This window comes from Mesocricetus auratus, unplaced genomic scaffold (assembly GCF_017639785.1).
Source record: "Mesocricetus auratus isolate SY011 unplaced genomic scaffold, BCM_Maur_2.0 Super-Scaffold_100030, whole genome shotgun sequence".
In the NCBI taxonomy this organism is placed as follows: Eukaryota; Metazoa; Chordata; class Mammalia; order Rodentia; family Cricetidae; genus Mesocricetus; species Mesocricetus auratus.
Genome location: NW_024429211.1, coordinates 7506245 through 7523996, shown reverse-complemented (window position 1 = coordinate 7523996; position 17752 = coordinate 7506245). Strand labels below are relative to the sequence as shown.

Genomic DNA, 17752 nt, shown 5'->3' with positions numbered 1-17752 from the left:
GCCTCTCTGATCTTCAGCTTGAAGCCTGAACCCCAATATCAGTTTCTGGGTTTTTAATTACCGTGTTTCAAGGAAGGGCTGACTCGACCTTACATTTTTGTCCTCGTTGACTTGCTGTTGCTGTAGTAAACACCATGACTCCAGGCAAGCTGGGGAGGAAAAGGGTTATTTCGTCTAATAGCTTACATCACTGAGAAGTCAGGGCAGGAGGTGAAGGTCAGCCCATGGGGGATGCTGATTAGCTTGCTTCCTGTTGCTGACTCAGCTTGTTTTCCTGTACTGCCCGTCCAGGGTGATACTCCTCAAAGTGAGGTAGCCATTCCCACGTCAGTCATTACCGTCCAGGGTGATACTCCTCAAAGTGAGGTAGCCATTCCCACGTCAGTCATTAGTCAAGGAAACGGCCCGCAGTCTTGCCCACAGCAGTCGGAAGGAGGCGTGCGTTCTGTTAAGGATCCTTCGTCCCAAATGGCTCCAGTTTGTGTCAGGCTGACAAAGACTAACCAGTGCAACTGATCCCCTTTGTCAGTCCGACACACAAACATCACTGTGAAGCCATAACCTTCCCCTGCTTATTGTCAGCATCTCGTAAAACATAGTATAACTTTAACATTCCACAATCTTTATATATATATATATATATGTATATATATATATACACATGTATATATTTAAAATTTGAGATTATATTATTGGTTTTGAGCCTAGCCTTTAAGGGCTGAGCCATCTCTCTAGCCCTTCAGAGTATAATATAAGTACATCTGGGGGCTGGATAGTTGGAGCAAATGGTTAAGAGCATTGGTTGCTCTTCCGGAGGATCTGGGTTCAATTCCCAGCATCCACATGACAGCTCACTACGGTCTGTGACTCTTGTTCCAGGGGATCCGACAGCCTCACACAGACAGACGTGTGGGCAAACCACCAATGCCATGAAATAAAGATAAACAAATTTCATAATATAAATATATAATTTTCTCTTTCCATTTCCTCCATTTAAGCCCTCCCATGTATACTTCCTTACTCTCTTTAAAAATTCTCGGCTCCTTTATTTCATTAATTTTTGTTGCATGCATATATGTATATGTATATACATGCGTGTTCCTAAATATCACCTGCTCCGTCTGTGTGATGTTAATTGTACGCACGTTTTCCAGAGATGACCGCTCGGTACTGGGTAATCAGTTGGCTTGTGCTCCTTTGGCGAAGACTGCTTTCCTATTCTCAGCATTCCTTAGCTGCCTGTTGTTCTTTATGTAGTGTTTGGTCCTTGTGGTCTTTCCCTTGTCCTCTGTGGCATGCCTATTGTGCCATTTTCGTTTCTGCCATGTTTAGGCAGTCATGTTGGTGAGACTATATGGGTATTTTTTTCTTACTAGAAGTCACAGTCTCACAACACACTCCCTGGATCCTCTCTGGCTCTTACAACATTTCCACCCGCTTCCTCTGCAACGTTCCCTGTCCCTTGGGTGCAAGAGTTGCTTTGTAGAGGTATCTACTGGGACTGGGTTCCACAACTCTCCGAATTTAGGTTGGTTGTTCTCTGTTATGGTCACTGTCTGTTGTGAAGAGAAATTTCCCTGATGAGGTATGAGTACTACACTTGTCTGTGGATATGAGGACAAAAGTTTTAAACATAGTTAGGGACTATGCCAATTTAGTAAAGTGGTGGTCTGTAGGTTCTCCTCCAACATTCATTGACTTTTCTAGCCCTTGGTAACGGGTTATATTTCCAGTACCAGGCACGATTTCCCTCTTGTAGAGCAGGCTTTACGTTCAATAGAGAGCTTTTGGTTATTGCCCAGGTATTCATGCCACCACTCCATCGTTAGGGTTATCATGCCACGCTGGTCACCGGCGTCGCTCATAGGCAGCATCACAGCTGGGTGAGAACTGCTGGCTTCCGGCTTCCTCCCTCATCTGGAAGCATTCATGGTGCCTTCTGCTATCACGAAAGCTAGTCGTCAAGGAGGAGGCATTCAGGTCGGTTGTAGCTCAGAGGCCTCTGAGCCCTGATTCTGAAGTGCATGGTGTCTTCAGCAATAGGGACTTACTTTCCCCTCTGGCAGGGGTCATCCAAGGGCAAAAGCAATGACCTATGATGCTAATTTGGGCATTTCCCAGACAACTATGACCAACAACTAACTCCAAAGAGGGTTTCTCATACTTGGTGTTGGGTTTTTGTTCGGTGGTCTTCGTGTCTTGGAGGAAGCATTGTCAGCCAAGATCAGGACGTCTCATTTAAGCCATGTATATTTGTATACAAACTTACATGTATTATAGGCTTTTGAAGAGGTGGCTAATAGTATGGCTGCTTATGACTTCTCCAGACGTGCTTGCTATAGTCTACCCTCATTCCCCTTCTTGTGTGCTTATCTTTTCCCATGACCTTGTTAGAGCTCCCCTTTCCTATTTCCACAGTTAAATCACTCGCACTCTGATGTTGTCCTCTCTATGACTCCCCCAACCCCCTACCCATTTTGCTTTCCTAGTTTCTACAGCCACTCCAGGATATGTACTCAACATCTGAAGATTAGGAGCCTCAAATGAGTGAGAGCAAGTGTTTGTCTTCCTGGACCGCCCTTTCTTCACTCAGTATGGTCTTTTCTAGTTCTGTCCATTCTCCTCCAAACTTCATCATTTTTCGCAGCTGAATAGAATTCCATAGTGTATGTACCATGCTTTTGTTAATGGTATGAAGGACATTTAGATTGTTTCTAATTCCTAGCTCTTGTGACTAGAGTAGCAATGAACATGGTCGAGCAAGTGTCTGTCTCATTCCTGATTTCAGTGGGGTTGCTTCAAGCTTTTCTTCATTTAGGATGAATTTGGCTATGGGTTTCTCATACATAGATATTATTATGTTGAAGTACGTACTCTCTAGCCCTATAATCTCTAGAACTTTTATCACAAAGGTATTTTGAAAATTTTTCCAAGGCTTTTTTCTACATGTATTGAGTTGACCATGTGATTTTTTTTTTTTTTATATTTAAGTTTCACTTGTCTGGTTTGTTACATTTATCGACTTATGTGTGTTGAACCATCCCTGCATTTCAGGGATAATGATAACGTGGTCATGATTTATAATGTTTTTGAAGTATATTTGTATTCCATTTGCAAGTATTTTCTTGAGCATTTTAAAGCGCATATTCATTAGGGATACTCACCTACTGTTTTCTTGTTTGGTTGTGTTGTTACTTGGTTTTTGGTTCTAGGGCGATACTGGCTTAGAAGAAAGCGTTTTGTTGTGCTCATTTATATTTTTAAAAACAGTTTAAGAAGGATTGGATGTAGATCTTTGAAAGTCTAGTAGAATTCTGTGGTGGAATCCATCAATCTCCTCATATGTTGTGAACCTGTTTAGGTTGTAGACTTCATCGTTTAATTTTTATGGCTAGTGTGAATCTATAAAGTCATTTCTTCTAGGTTTGCCAGCTTAATTAAATATAGGCTTTAAAATAGTCCCTTGTAATATTCTGAATTTCTTTGGTGTTTGTTACAATATTTCCTTCCTTATTTCTGACTTCATTATTTGGGTCCTCTCCTTCCTTCCCTCCTCTCACCCCCTTTTTTGACTAGATGGACCAGGGTTTTACCAGTCTTGTTTATTTTCTCAAAGAATTAACTCTTAGATCCATTGATTGTGCCTATTATTTTCTTTGTTAGTTATTGATTTCTGCTCTGCTTTTTTGTTAGTTCTTGTTGTTGACTAGGTTTGGATTTGGTTATTTGTCTTTGTTTTTTTTTTTCCAAATTTTTGAGTTGCATCACTAAATATCTAATTTTTACTCATTCTGATATTTTATTGTTGGCCCATAGAGATATTAATTACTCTTGTAGGACTGCTTTCCATGTGTCCCAGAGGTTTTATTGTGTAGTGTTTTCATTTTCATTTACTCCTAGGACATTTTCTTTCTTTCTTATTTGGCCCATTCAGTAAAGAGTCATCTAATCTCCATGAGTTTGTGTATTTACTAGAGATTTGTTTGTTGTCAATTTTAAGCTTTATTGCCTTGTGGCCAGATAGGATACAGTAGTTATTCAATCATTCTGAATTTGTTAAAATTTGCTTTGTGTTCTATAATGTAGTATATTTTATAGAAAGTTCCATGTCCTATTTATCAGAATGTTTATTTTTGGCAGTTAGGTAAAATATTCTGTGGGAATTTGTGAACCCACTTGATGTGTGGTGCTAATTAATTCTAATGTTTCTGTTTATTTTTTTTTTGTCTATTGGGGAAAGTTGGGTGTTGAAATCACCTACTATTAGTGGGTTGATTTTAATTTGTGCTTTAAAAATCCAGTAAGACATTATTAATTTTTAAATGAAGTTTTAACATTGTTATTTTTATGAATCAACATACATTGTCAGAGTTCATTGTAAGTACATTAGACATAAGTCTCCTTGGTTCACTGTTCCCTTGATTAGAATGAAGTGTCCCTCATTATCTCTTGAGATTAGCTTGTTTGAAGTCCATTTTGTCAGGCATTAGATAACCTACCTGCTTGCTTTCTGGTTCCATTCCATTACAGTATGTTTTCCCATACTTCAGCTCTAAGGTGACACCTCTATAAAGCTCAGATGGGCTTTTTGTAGAGAACAGACAGATGGATTTTGTTTCTTTTCTTTTTTTGTATGAAAATAGCTTTATTGATTTTTTGGGAATTTCACATCACGCATCCCAATCATACTCAACTCCCAGTCCTTTTGTGTCCATGCCCACCCTCGTAACCCCACAAAGAAAACCTCCAAAATGAAAATGGAAATTAGAAAGAAAAATTCTAATTTGTGTTATCTCTATACTCACTGGAGCATGGTTGAGCTCCCAGTGGCCAGCCCCATAAATAGAACTGAGCAATTTCCCTCCAGGACCTCTGCCAGAAGTCATCAATTATGGAGGACCAACTTCAACATCCTTATCGCACTTTTTAAAGAGTTCTTTTCAATGACTTCCTGTCTGGGCTGTTACATTTGGTGGGAGGGTTGGGGTGGGGGTGGGGGTGTTGTCACAGAAGCCTTCCATGCAATTTTGTGTCTGCAGTCATCAATATCACTGCAAAAGTAGCTTCCTTGCTCTCTACAGTCATCGGGAGCGTGGACTCATGGGCGTCCATGTGTTTTCCGACGACAGCGTAGACCATGAACACAGCACCCAGCTTCAGTAGGACCACAGACCCAGACAAGGTCCTCAGAGACAGCCTGGACCCACATCAACATGGCCCCTGAGGGGCAGCACAGTCCATGGACACCACTGTGGCTTTAGGTGACAGCCCAGACAATGGGCATCTGCATGGCTTTTGGTAGTAACACTGGACACAGGCATCGATGCAGACTTCAGCTGGAGCAGGACCTCTGCCTCAGACATGGCCCTCTCTGGGCAGCAGCATGGATCTGTAGATCACCACTGGCAGAGGTGGCAGTGTAGGCCACTCCCGTCTGCCTGGTCCTCACTGCCGTTGAATTTTCAGTTCAGCCTCTCTCCACAGTGCATACCCTGCCCACTCTGGGAGGTGGAAAGCGGTGCTGGGTGTTTTTTGTTTTTCGTTTTTTGTTTTTTGCCTGGCCTGGGTGTCTTCCACCAGCACACACCTTGGGCAGTGGGCCTCAGACTTTCTTTTCTTGAGCCATTCAGTCATCCCACAGCTTTCGATTGGAGAATTGAGACCACTGATATTTAAAGTATTGTTGAAATATGTGTATCAACTCTGGCTGTCATATTGTTGATTTTTTTTGGGGGGGGTGGTGTCCGTGTTCTCAGTTGTGTTAGTAAAATATTTCTTTCTACAGTCTCTCTGCAATGCTCATTACTCTCTTTAGCTCAGAACATTGCTTCCTGTATTTTTTTCCCAATCTAGGATTTTTTAAAAATTGAAAATAGATTCTATTCTCATATATTATATCCCGATTATAGTTTTCCTTCCCTTTAACCATCCCAGTTCTCCCTCCCTTCCCTTCCAGATCCACTCCCTTTTCGTCTCTTAGTAGGAAAAAACAGGCCTCCAAGAGATGAAAACCAAATGTGACAAAACAAAATATAGTAAACTAAAACAAAACAACAAAAACAAAACCATCATATTGAGGCCGGACAAGGTAACCCAAGAGAAGGAAAAGAACCCCAAGAGCAGGCACAAGAATCAGAGAACATTTTGTTCATGCACCCAGGAGTCCCATAAAAATACCGAATCAGAGGTTATAACGTACACACCGAGGACCTGGTGTAGACCCGTGTTGGCCCTGGGCTTGCTGCTTCAGTCTCTGTTGAGTTCATATGAGCCTTGTTCAGTTGATTCAGAGGGCCTTGTTCTCCCGATATCCTCTGCTCACTCTGGTTCCTGCACACTTTTTTTCCACCTCCACTTCAGGGCTCCCTGAACTCTGCGGGGGCGGGGATTTGATGGAGGCTTCATCCCACTTAGAGCTGTGCATTCCACGAAGTTTCTCTTCTTTATGTGATGCCGGAGTGTGGGTGTCTGCATCTGTTCCTGTCTGCTGTAGGAAGACGCTTCTCTGATGATGACTGAGTAAGGCACTAACCTTGAATCTCTTGCTATCTAGTTCTGTCTCTGGGCTATCCTACTCTCTAGTAGCGGCGGTACGGGCTCCATCTTGTGAAACGGGCCTTAAATCAGGTCAGACGTTGATTGGCTGCACCCAAAAGTTCTTAAATCAGGCCAGACGTTGATTGGCTGCTCCCAAAAGTTCTGTGCCACCTTTGCCTTAGCGTGTCTCGCAGACAGGGCAGATTGCAGGCCAAAGGTTGTGGCTGGCTGGTGTTCGCAGTTCTCTTTTGGTAGACTGCAGAGTAGCTTTCTGCCTCAAGGGAATAGAAGGTGAAGGCTCCATGTAGGCACCAGATCAACTTCTCTATGTTTACTGAGCTGTGTGGGTGTTGTCTTCATCAGTGAGGCCTCGCTGTAGGTTTGTGCAAAGCAACCCATTGTTTCAGCAACAGCCTCCGCTGCTTGGGGATTCTCATAGGAACCACCCTTGGCCAAAAACTCAACTTAATACAGCCCAGGCCTGGTATCCGAAGCCTTATTTGGTGACAAGAGATGACCCTTAAGGACTCCATCCCCCCCATTATTAGGAGACCTTATGAGGATCACCTTTATATATTTTTAAAAGTTGCCAGTGCTCTAGGTTTCCATACCATGCCTTAAATGTCCCTTAATTCCAACTGTTTCTTCCTGAATTCTTTTCCTCAACTCCTTCTCCCTTCTCCTCCCCTTACCTACTTTATCCTCCCATTCCTACTCCCCCTGTATTGTCCCCAGCCCTCCCATAGAATCTACTCTATTTCCCACTTCCAGGGAGTGCATGTGTCCCTCTAGTTCCTTTCTATATATATATATAACCTCTCTGGTTCTACGGATTGCAGTTTGGTTATCATTTATTTAATGGATAATGTCTGCATATAAGTGAATATATATCAGATTTATCTTTCTGGGTCTGGGCTACCTTACCAAGGATGATTTTTTTTCCTAGTTCCATCATTTGCCTGGAAATTTCATGATGTAGTTTTTTTTTTAAATAGCTGAGTAATACTCCATTGTGTAAACATAGCACCTTTTCTTTCTCTATTCTGTTGAGGGACATCTAGGGTTATTTCCAATTTCTGGCTATTATGAATAGAGGAACAATGAACATGGTTGAGGAAGTGTCCTTATAGTAGGATGAAGCATTTTTTTGGGGGGTATATGCCCAAGAATTGTATAGCTGGCCCTTGAGAAAGACTGATTCCCAACTTTCTGAGGAACCACCATGTTGATTTCCTTAGTGGTTATACAAGTTTGGGCTCCCACCAGCAATGGAAGAGTGTTCTCCTCATTCCATTATCTTCGCCAGCATGAGCTGTCACTTGTGTTATTGATCTGAACCATTCTGACAGGGATGAGATGAGTCTCAAACTAGTTTTGGTTTTCAGTTCCCTGATGGCTGAGGGTGTTGAGTATCTCTTTAAGTGTTTCTCAGTCATTTCAGATTCCTCTTTTGAGAGTTTTTTCTTTAGATCTGCTTAGTTGGGGTTTCTATTGCTGTGAAGAGACACCAAGACCATAGCAACTCTTATAAAGGAAAGCGTTTGTTTAATTGAGGCTGGCTCTCAGTTTCAGAGGTTTAGTTCATTATTGTCATGGTGGGAAACATGGCAGCATGCAGGCAGACATGGTGCTGGAGAAGGAGCTGAGAGTTCTATCCTGATCTAAAGGAGACTGTGTGCCACACTGGGTATAGCTTGATCATATTTAATCTCAAAGTCAAACTCCACAGTGACAAACTTCCTTTAACAAGGCCGCATCTACTCCAAGAAGGCTATACCCACTAATACAGCCACTCTCTATTACCAAACATTCAAACCCATGAATTTATGAGGGCCAGCCTTATTCAAACTACCGCATACCATTCCGTGGCCCCATAAGCCGGTGGTTGTAACATAATGCAAAAAATGTATTCAGTTCACATCAAAAGTCCTCATAGTTTCTAACAGTCTCAAACTTGTTGAAGGGTCCAAAGTTCAAATTCTCTTCTGTGATTCTTGTACTCTTAGTTGTAATCCCCTGTAAAATCAAAATAAAAAAGAAGATCAAATACTTACATCATATAACGGCATGGGATATACATTGCCATTTCAAAATGCCAGGAAGGAAGCATAGTAAGGAAACACTGGGCCAAAGCAAGACTGAAAACCGGCTGCACAAACTCCAAACTCTGCATCTCCATGTTAGATGTCCAAGTACTCTTCATGTCTCCAACTCCTTTCACCTTTGTTGACTGCACCTCACTTCTTTCTCTTGGACTGGCTCTACTCCCTGTTAACAGCCCTCCTTGACAGTTATCTCAAGACTGTGTCATCTCCAACATCTTGGGGTCTCCAAGGCAATCCAGGCTTCAACTTCACAGTTTCATTCAATGACATCTCTAGACTTCCATTTAGGGACACCCCTGTCACATTCCTGGCCTCGGTGGTTTCCCTTAGTTATGGAGGGAGAGTCCATAACCTCGTTCTTATATTCTGGATTCTAAAGCCAGAACCATGTGGAAAAAAACTGCCTAGTTCTGCTGCTTGCTGTGGCTGGAACATGGCTATCCTGAAACTGGATTTGTAGAGCAGCCTGGCCTCAAACTCAGAGATCTGCCAGCTTCCGCCTTCTGAGGGCTGGGATTAAAGGTGTGTACCACATACCTGGCCCTAAACTTTTCTTTAATTCCTTTTCACAAGTTGGAAGCTAAGCCAGGTGGGGTCTTGCCCTAGGGTCCCCACTCCCTTTACTCCATTAATCTGTTTATTGCCTTTGTGGTGATAAATTATTCATGATTTGTAAAGATTGCCTGAGGATTCAGAAGGCGAAATCAGCCACAATCCTATATAGAAGTCAGGCACACACCTTTAATCCCAGCAGTCAGAACCTAGGAGGTGGTGGTGAGCTCCTTTAATTTAGGATTGAGGATTAAGAGGTAGATGGATCTCTGTGAGTCCAAGGTCACTCAGATCTACACAAGACTGATCCAATTCTAAAGACAAACAGTTCACACAAAGATGGTCTCAGCACCTGGGATCACACGCCTTTAATTCCAGCACTAGAGGGGTATAAAAGATAGGAGCAGGGTCCTCAGGAGTCAGCATCAGTAATTCATTTTCCAGCCACACTGAGGATAGGAAGACTTTGAAGTCTCAGGATTCTCCAGTCATGCTGAGGAGAGATTACAGGCAACAATTGTGGGGTTTTTTTTTTTTTTTTTTTGCATTTTCTACATGCTGACATCCAGTTTGACCAGCACCATTTGTTGAAGATGCTTTCTTCTTTTCCACTGTGTATTGTTGGCTTCTTTATAAAAAAAAAATCAGGTGCCCATAGATGTGTGGATTTATGCCTGGGTTTTCAATTGGATTCCGTTGATCAATGTGTCTGTTTTGACTTCACCACCATGCAATGTTTATTACTGTGACTCTGTACAACTTGAACTTGGGGATGGTGAGATCTCCAGGAGTCTTTTATTGTTTAGAATGTTTTAGCTATCCTGGGTTTTTGTTTTTCCATATTAAATTGAAAATTGCCCTTTCAAGATTCTGTGAAGAATTGCGTTGGAATTTTGATGGTGATTGCATTGAATCTGTAGATTGCTTTTGGTATGATGGCCATTTTTACTATGTTAATCCTACTGATCCCTGAGTATTGTAGATCTTTCCATCTTCTTCTGATATCTCCTTCAATTTGTTTCTTCAAAAACTTGAAGTTCTTCTTATACAGGTCTTTCACTTGCTTGTTTAGGGTTACCCCAAGATAATTTATATTATTTGTGGCTGTTATGAAGGGTGCTGTTTCCTGATTTCTTTCTCAGCCCCTTGTACATAAGCTGCTGATTTTTATGAGTTAATCTTGTATCTAGTCACTTAGCTGAAGTTGTTTATCATCTGTAGGAGCTCCCTGGTAGGATTTTTGGAGTAGTTTATGTGTACCCTCAGATCATCTGCAAATAGTGATACTTTGGCTTCTTCCTTTCCTCTCTGTATCTCCTTGATTACCTTTTGTTGTCTTGTTGCTCTAGCTGGAGCTTCAAGTATCATATTGAATAGATATGGAGAGAGTGGACAGCCTTGTTTTGTTCCCGATTTTTAGTGGAATTGCTTCGAGTTTCTTTCCATTTAATTTGATGTTGGCTGTCTTGGAAAAAAAGTGAAAAAAGAATGTTCTGGGACATTGCAATTCCCTGAAAAAAAGCTGGTCCTTGATGGGTCACAGTGTGTGGCTATCTTGAGAGCTGGTTTGTTAGGAGGAGAGAGCCGTAGTCTACTACATGGAAGCCCAAAGACACAGCCCAGGGATGAAGCACAATCTGAAGAGCAAATTGTGGTGATTTGAATGAGACTGTTCCTCAGAGGCTCTGACTTTTGAACACTTAGCAGACAGAGGTGATGTTTGGATAGATCTAGGAGCTGTAGCCTTGTTGGAGGAAGTATGTCCCTGGGCTTTGAGAGTTCAAAAGACTCATGTGATTTTGCGTTCAGTCTCTCTGCTTCTTGAATTCATTTTGAGGTGTGAGCCCCTGGCTGTGGCTGTTGCCATGCCTGCTGCCTGCTGCCACTATTCTCTGCCACGATGGACTTTGAAACCACAAGCTCAAATAAACTCTTTTGTAAGTGTCTTGGCCATGGTGTTTTATCACAGCAATAGAAAAGTTACTAAGACACAGGACTCATCTCAAGGTCAGAACCCACCTCATCCCACCAGTGGTGGAGAAATGTATAACCTATGAACCCAAGCCACAGGAGGCTTCCAGGCTGCATTCTGGGGACATGGTGACCAATTTCAACAGGCATTAGACCCTGCTCATGAGTTAGAGATACAAGACCAAATCTTGGCGTGGAGAATTGAAGAGTTAAAAGTCTTCACCTTCAGGGGAATCAATACTTAAAGGCGTGAGGACATGCGGATGTGGAGGTTTGCCACGCTTCCTTGAGCTCATCTTGGGCTGTTTGCAAATAAAGGAACTGAAGCAGGAGGAAGGTGGTGGACTCTCGGGGTGCGTTCTGTGAGGAGTGTGTGGGATGATGCAACGTAAGCCAAGCGATAGCTCTGCACGTTTTCCTTTATTGTTTTTGGGAAAGCTGTTCTCATGTTTATTCCTCTCTCTGCTGGGATTTCCTTTAGAGCTGTACCGGATGCGTGGTCAGTCTCCTTCAGGGCTCGTTTGTGGTCCTTGAGTGTACACCAAAATGTCATTATTCACTGTGCAGTATCTTTCCTGTGGTCAGTGTAGAAGACAATAAAATCAGAAAAAGTGAGCCGATTGCATAGATTGTATAGATCAAAGGAAATTTGGGAGCTGAGGATATGACTCAGTCCATGAAAGGACCTGAATCGGATTCCCTAGGACTAATGTAAATGCCACATGTGGTGGGGAGGGCTTGTAGTCCCAGTATTTGGAAAGGTAGAGATTGGGGGATCCCTGGGTTCCTTGGAGGGTCTCTTGGACTCCCGGGGTAGAAATCTTATCCTAATCCACAAGTACCACGTCCCAATGAAAGTTCCTACTTCAATAAACAAGGTAGCGCCTGAGGAAAGTTACCTCAACTTGACATCTGGCCTCTCATATACGTACACATATTTTCATGTATACTCATGCATTGGTACACACACGTGCACACATGCACATGCATGTGCAAGTATACACACACACACACACACACACACACACACACACGCACACAAGTGCAGAAAGTGAGAGGATCTCAAAGGTGGTGACAGCTGCTTCTCCTTAGATAAAATAACCCCTAAAGCAAGCGACATTTCCTGTTTCACCTTTTCCTCAAGTTAATTTTAAAGATACAATGTTCTCGCTTTGGAAACAAAGAAATTCAGAAACATGGAAAGCACAGTTGGCCCTCTGTGGATTTCACATCTCCAATACAGCCGTTATGATACAAGATACTTGAAACCTTTGTTCCGGCCACTCCAACCACTATGGTGACCACAGAGTTCCAGCGCTGAGCTCCTGATCTACCTGGGCGAGGCTGAAGGCATCCTGAGGGGAACATGGCCATGAGGACCTACCCTGGCAACTCTCTCCTCAGAGGACATACAGTTTTCTTTGCTGCCTCACCCATAGGGGTCACTGACTCTGACTTTTGAGGGTGGACCTTTCCCTTCCCAAGAGTGACATTAGTAGAGGAAGGATTTCCTGACTCTGGAGGAAGAGGCTGAGGTGATGGGTCTGTTGGATAGTAAGTGACCCCTGGAAACCCTCTCAGTCTGCACATAGGAAACAGGACTGCAGCCCTGAAGCCAACCTTTAGAAGCGGAAGCTGAAAACGATGAGCTTCCAGGGTCTCCCCAGCTTCAGCCAGGAGGTGGTCTGGAGAACATTCCTCTACCTGGGGCTGGAGGGTTTCCAGCCAGAAGAACGGTGTAGTCTGTACTAAAGCCCAGAGCAGGCTCAGCTGCTGACCTATAGCGACCTCTGGTGAACCTCAGCCTTATTGAACTACGGACCGGTGAGGCTCATGGAAGCCTGCGGGCCTGTTCGGCTCATTCCATTCAATGGATGCCTTTGTGGAGGACATTGTGACTCTCTAACGTGTCCTTATATGAGAATGCTCATATAAGATATAGAATCTCTGGGTACTCCTCCCTGCTGTGCTTACAGGATGGTGCAATGTCAGTGGAATATACTGTCTACAGCAGACACACAATGGCTTGCCATGTCTGTACCATCTCAGGGAGATGTGGCTTGAGCTCCTTGCTGAAAGGAAGTCCAACAAATGGGTGCTAGCTACTACAGGTGGCATTTACCTTCCCAGGAAGACCAATGTGAGCTCCCTCCTCAGAGTCATAGCCTGGCTGGAAACACAGCTTCAAACACTGAGTATTTTGCTCAGGTGGGAGCCAAAACTGGGGCCTCTCCATAACTTATTAGATTTATTGTTGTTGCTTGAGACAGGGACTCATGCAGCCTAGGCTGTCCTCAGAATGACTAGGTAGCAGAGGATGACCATGAATTCTTGATTCTTCTGCCTTCACTTCTCAAGTGCTGGAAATATAGGCAGGTACCACTCTGCTCGGCTTCCTCAACGTATTTTTTATTATTATTTTTCTTTTTGAGACAGAATTTCTAGCCTAAACTGGCCTTGAACTCCCTGTATAGCTAAGAATAGCCTTGAACTCCTGGTCATCCTGAATTCTTGGGTGTTGGGATTATGCACCCAACTTGCTTGACTTAGTAAGTGCTTGGGATTGAACCCAGGGCTTCCGGCTAGTTAAGCAAGTACCCTACCAACTAAGTCACACCCAAACCTGTGGCATTGTTTGAGACAGGGCCTGGTGTGGCCTAGGGTGGTCTAGAACTCACCGTGTAGCCTGACTTTGAATAGGTGAGAGCCTTTCCCCAGCCTCCCAAAGCCTCCCAAGTGTTGGAATGAGAGCTGTGATGGGTTGAATGGTAATGCCTCCACTCCCATAGTGTTGGAACACTTGGTCCCCAATTGGTGGTGCTGATTGGGTAGACTGAGGAAGCTTTGGGAGGCGGATCCTTGTTTGAGGAACTACATCACTGGGGGAAGCCTCTAAGTACATATAGTCTCTGCCTCATACTGGTAGTTCAAGATGTGAGCAAACTCTCCGCATTCTGGTCCTGCTACAATGTTAGCTGCTTTTCCATCACGACGGACTCTTATCCTTCCAGAACCATAAGCCAAAATAAATTCTGTCTTCCATAAGTTACCTGGGTCACTGTGTTTTGTTACAGTGACAGAAAAGTAATTAGCATCACAAGAGCCTACTCACCAGGTTTTATAAGGGGCTCTTACTGCACCCCTGGAGTGACAAGCAGCCTCATGAGTCTGCATGGTGGGTGGTCAGTGTTTAGGTTATTCTATTTGCAGTGTTTGACCTTTATAAACTTTGGTACATGGGGCTGTCAAGATGATGTAGCAGGTAAAGATGCTTGATATCAAGGCTGTGAACCCACAGGGTAGAAAAAGAGTAGATTCCTGCAAATTGTTCTCTGGCCTTACACACATGTTGCGGTGCATACAGTAAGCTCCCAAGTAAATTTAAGCATCTTTGAAAACTGAAAATAAATATGATTATGCTGACTATGTATAGTTATTTTTCTGATTGTTTTGTAAGCAAGCGGAACCACAGATATTTACCTAACATTTTGTCTATCCAGGTGCTGTAACTAAAATAGAGATTACTGGAAGTGTGTGGAAGGGTATCAGTGAATTACCACAGACTCCATTTGCCCCAGACATTCTCACCCACTGGCAGGCGTTCTTTATGACACTTGGAGTTTTTACAACTGTTCTTACAACTTCTCCCCACCTTCAGGTCGTGATTTTTGTTCCTTTTCTTTGGGAATATAGAGTGAACAGCTTTCCTAATTTCCCTGGTCATCTTCATGGTTTTTCCAGCTCCCAAACAACTATGTGAGGATCCATAAATGCACCTAGGCTGCCACCACTGTCAATGCCGCCTTGCTAATCTCATGAAGCAGCAGTGAGCTTTCTGCATCACAGACATAACGAGAGTCCTTTTCCTCTTGCAGACAAATTTCACAGGAAGATAAAAACTGGGAGACCAACATCCAAGAGCTTCAAAGAAAGGTATCTTGTCGTCTTTTCTCGGGGGCTGCTGAGTCATGGCTTGTGGAGAAGGTGGTTATTTTCTCCTGCTTAGATTCTATTGTCCTTTTTGGTTGACAGGTCTAATTGTAGAACGCTGTGTGGCATGGAGCCATATCTGGATGCAGGTGCACGCTGGGCTCTGCTCACACCAGCCCGCCCGCACCCTTTTTCATTTCTATGTGCTGATCCCTTCAGAACTCTCTTTTTATTTCTTTCAGATTTGGTTAGTGATTGGAAAACATTGTCCTTTTTATTCCTGTAGCTTTGCATGACGTGTAATTTATTTTCTGTGTTGGTGAGGAAAAACGGTTTCCTAAAACGGCAGAATTGTATCATGAAATGAAAACCTTACCATTTTTGGGTGCCCCGAAGATACATTCCATGGGGTGTCCCGGGAAAAGCATGGTGGCCACCCTTTGAGCCAGCCTCCGCTCATCTCTTCAGCTCTCCTGACCCAGAGAGTTTACAGGGCATGTGCTTTGGAGGTACAGTGTAGGAGGCGGAGTTTTAGGGGCGGATGTGTGTATCCTGCCATTTTGGGTTTGGCCTGCCTCTGCTTTCTGCACATTTTCCTGCTGTAATGAGTTGCCCGTGGAGCAGAGCATATCCGAGGGACTCATAGGATGTGTCCTCATTGCAGGGACACAGTGCTCTCTGTCCTCCCGAGCGACTGGGCAGATATACTTAGAGGTTGCCCCCACCCCACTATGAGGCAAGAACTACATTTCAAGGTCTCTGGATTCCTTTTGCTGGAAAAGCAGCATTTAAAGAATGCCTGAAGCATGTTGAAGATGTACAGAGCTGTAAAGTCATGTACGTCATACTTGATAACCACATCTTGCAATGACTCTTAGGTGTAGCATCACATGGGCACTCCTTGCAGGAAGGACAGTGGAATTCTGGGAGATGCATGGCACACAGGCACCCTTGAAGACCGTGTGTCTGAATCTTATATGTTATTCCCAAAAAGTTTTTGCTAATATCTCACTGTGTTACAGTGTATATACTCTCTTGGAATAGTGGAAATTTATTTAGTTTTCACAAACATTTTGACGTTCCTTTTTAAAAGGAAATACTCACAGTGACTCAGATGATGTAGGAATCTGAAGACTGTACTGAGCAAATGAGTTGTGTTTCTCTCTCTCTCTTTCTCTCTCAGCACAGGATATCAGACAGGAGTCTGCTTGTCAAGTGCCTGGCGGTGCTGGGATGTGTTATCTCCGTGTTCTTTCTCAATTCTTTTGTCCCTGGCATTCATCTTGATCTTGGTGAGTCTAACATTCTGCTAATGCCTGCTGCTAGCTTTGCATCTGACGTGGCAGCGTGCATGGGAAGGGCTTCCAAGCCTGTTCCCAGACGACGACTGGACTTTCCACACTGAGTGGCATCACAAAGCAAACCAGTATCTGTGAGGGGTCTGGGAGACGACGGGGAGAGCTCTACTGAGCTCAGTGTCTGGTCTGGCTACAGATAGTTTTCCCATCCAGTCATCTGCTGTGCTGAGATGGATGTGGGCAACCCTCGGTGGAAGGACGGCTTTCTGTGTGACTTGCCTCTTTGTTGGGAGGAAGGGGGGGGGGTGTAACCGAGCGACAGTCCATCTGCAGCCCCTGCAGGGGTCGGTGTCGGAAGGCACGTAGAATTGGTGCTGTTGTGTCTGTCACGCTGGACAGCCACACCTTGGAATGGTTCTCAGGAGAGCCTAGAAGTCATACCAGCAAAAGCATGCCATCACAAGCAAACCAGTGACTGTGAAGGGTCTGGGGAATTGGAAGAACCTACTGAGCTCAGTGTCATGTCTGGCTGCAAATGGTCTCCCCATGCAGCCGGCTACTTCTCCCACACACAGTAGGCTTCTTCTCTCCACGCAGTAGATTTCTTGTCCACTGTATCCCTTTGGTCCTCCCTCATGGTCAGCTCATTCTCTCTAGTCGTTAGTCAACTGCCGTTCTCCTGTTCTGTGTCAAGTTCTACCCGTGCCCAGAGGAGAAATGGCTCTTCCAGGTTGAAACTCCTAGTGCCCATCCTCTCCACAAACATCTCTCTCACGTCCCGTAGACTTCATGTCATGTCACGGTGATCTTTCTAGGTGTCAGTACTTGAAGTACAACGGAAACATCTACTTGTAAAATCTACCTCATGTGAAAGAATAGACCGACGAGAAGTAGGTGCTTGATGTGGTGTCCAGTTTGGCAGGTAACTCAGACTTGGCTCTGAGCTGACAGATGTTCTGTCTACACCAGATCTACACTAGAATTGGTGCTCCTGGAATTCCCTGAAGTCCTGAGGAAAGCCAAAGGCAGAGATAACGATGGCATGGTTCTCAACTGCTTTTGGTGGGGGTACCTCTAGAAATTGTTAAAGTGTGATTATTTTAATTATACCCGGGCACTTAAAGACACGTCTTCATACAAACATATATTAAAAAAATCTTGGTTACTGTTGGGGAAGACCAGCACAGCCTCCCCACTTGTTTTTGAGATTGTATTTTATCTTAAAGGATAAGTAGATTTTTGTTTGTGAAAACACACAGTATACCAAACGATTTAAAAATAATGTAGGCATATGAACTAGAGATATGTGGTTTAACATTTCTGTGAAATTATTGAAGAAAACATTTTGTTTAAAGATGG

General features: G+C 43.6%; 1 protein-coding gene across 1 annotated transcript in view; it reads left to right on the top strand.

Moving 5' to 3' along the window:
- Window positions 1-17752, top strand: part of Oca2 (OCA2 melanosomal transmembrane protein) — a 176751-nt gene that overhangs the window by 84419 nt on the left and 74580 nt on the right. Inside the window, 2 exon segments of the mRNA XM_040733342.1 lie at window positions 15041-15098; window positions 16279-16387. Of these exon segments, the coding sequence (XP_040589276.1) occupies window positions 15041-15098; window positions 16279-16387 (167 nt within the window).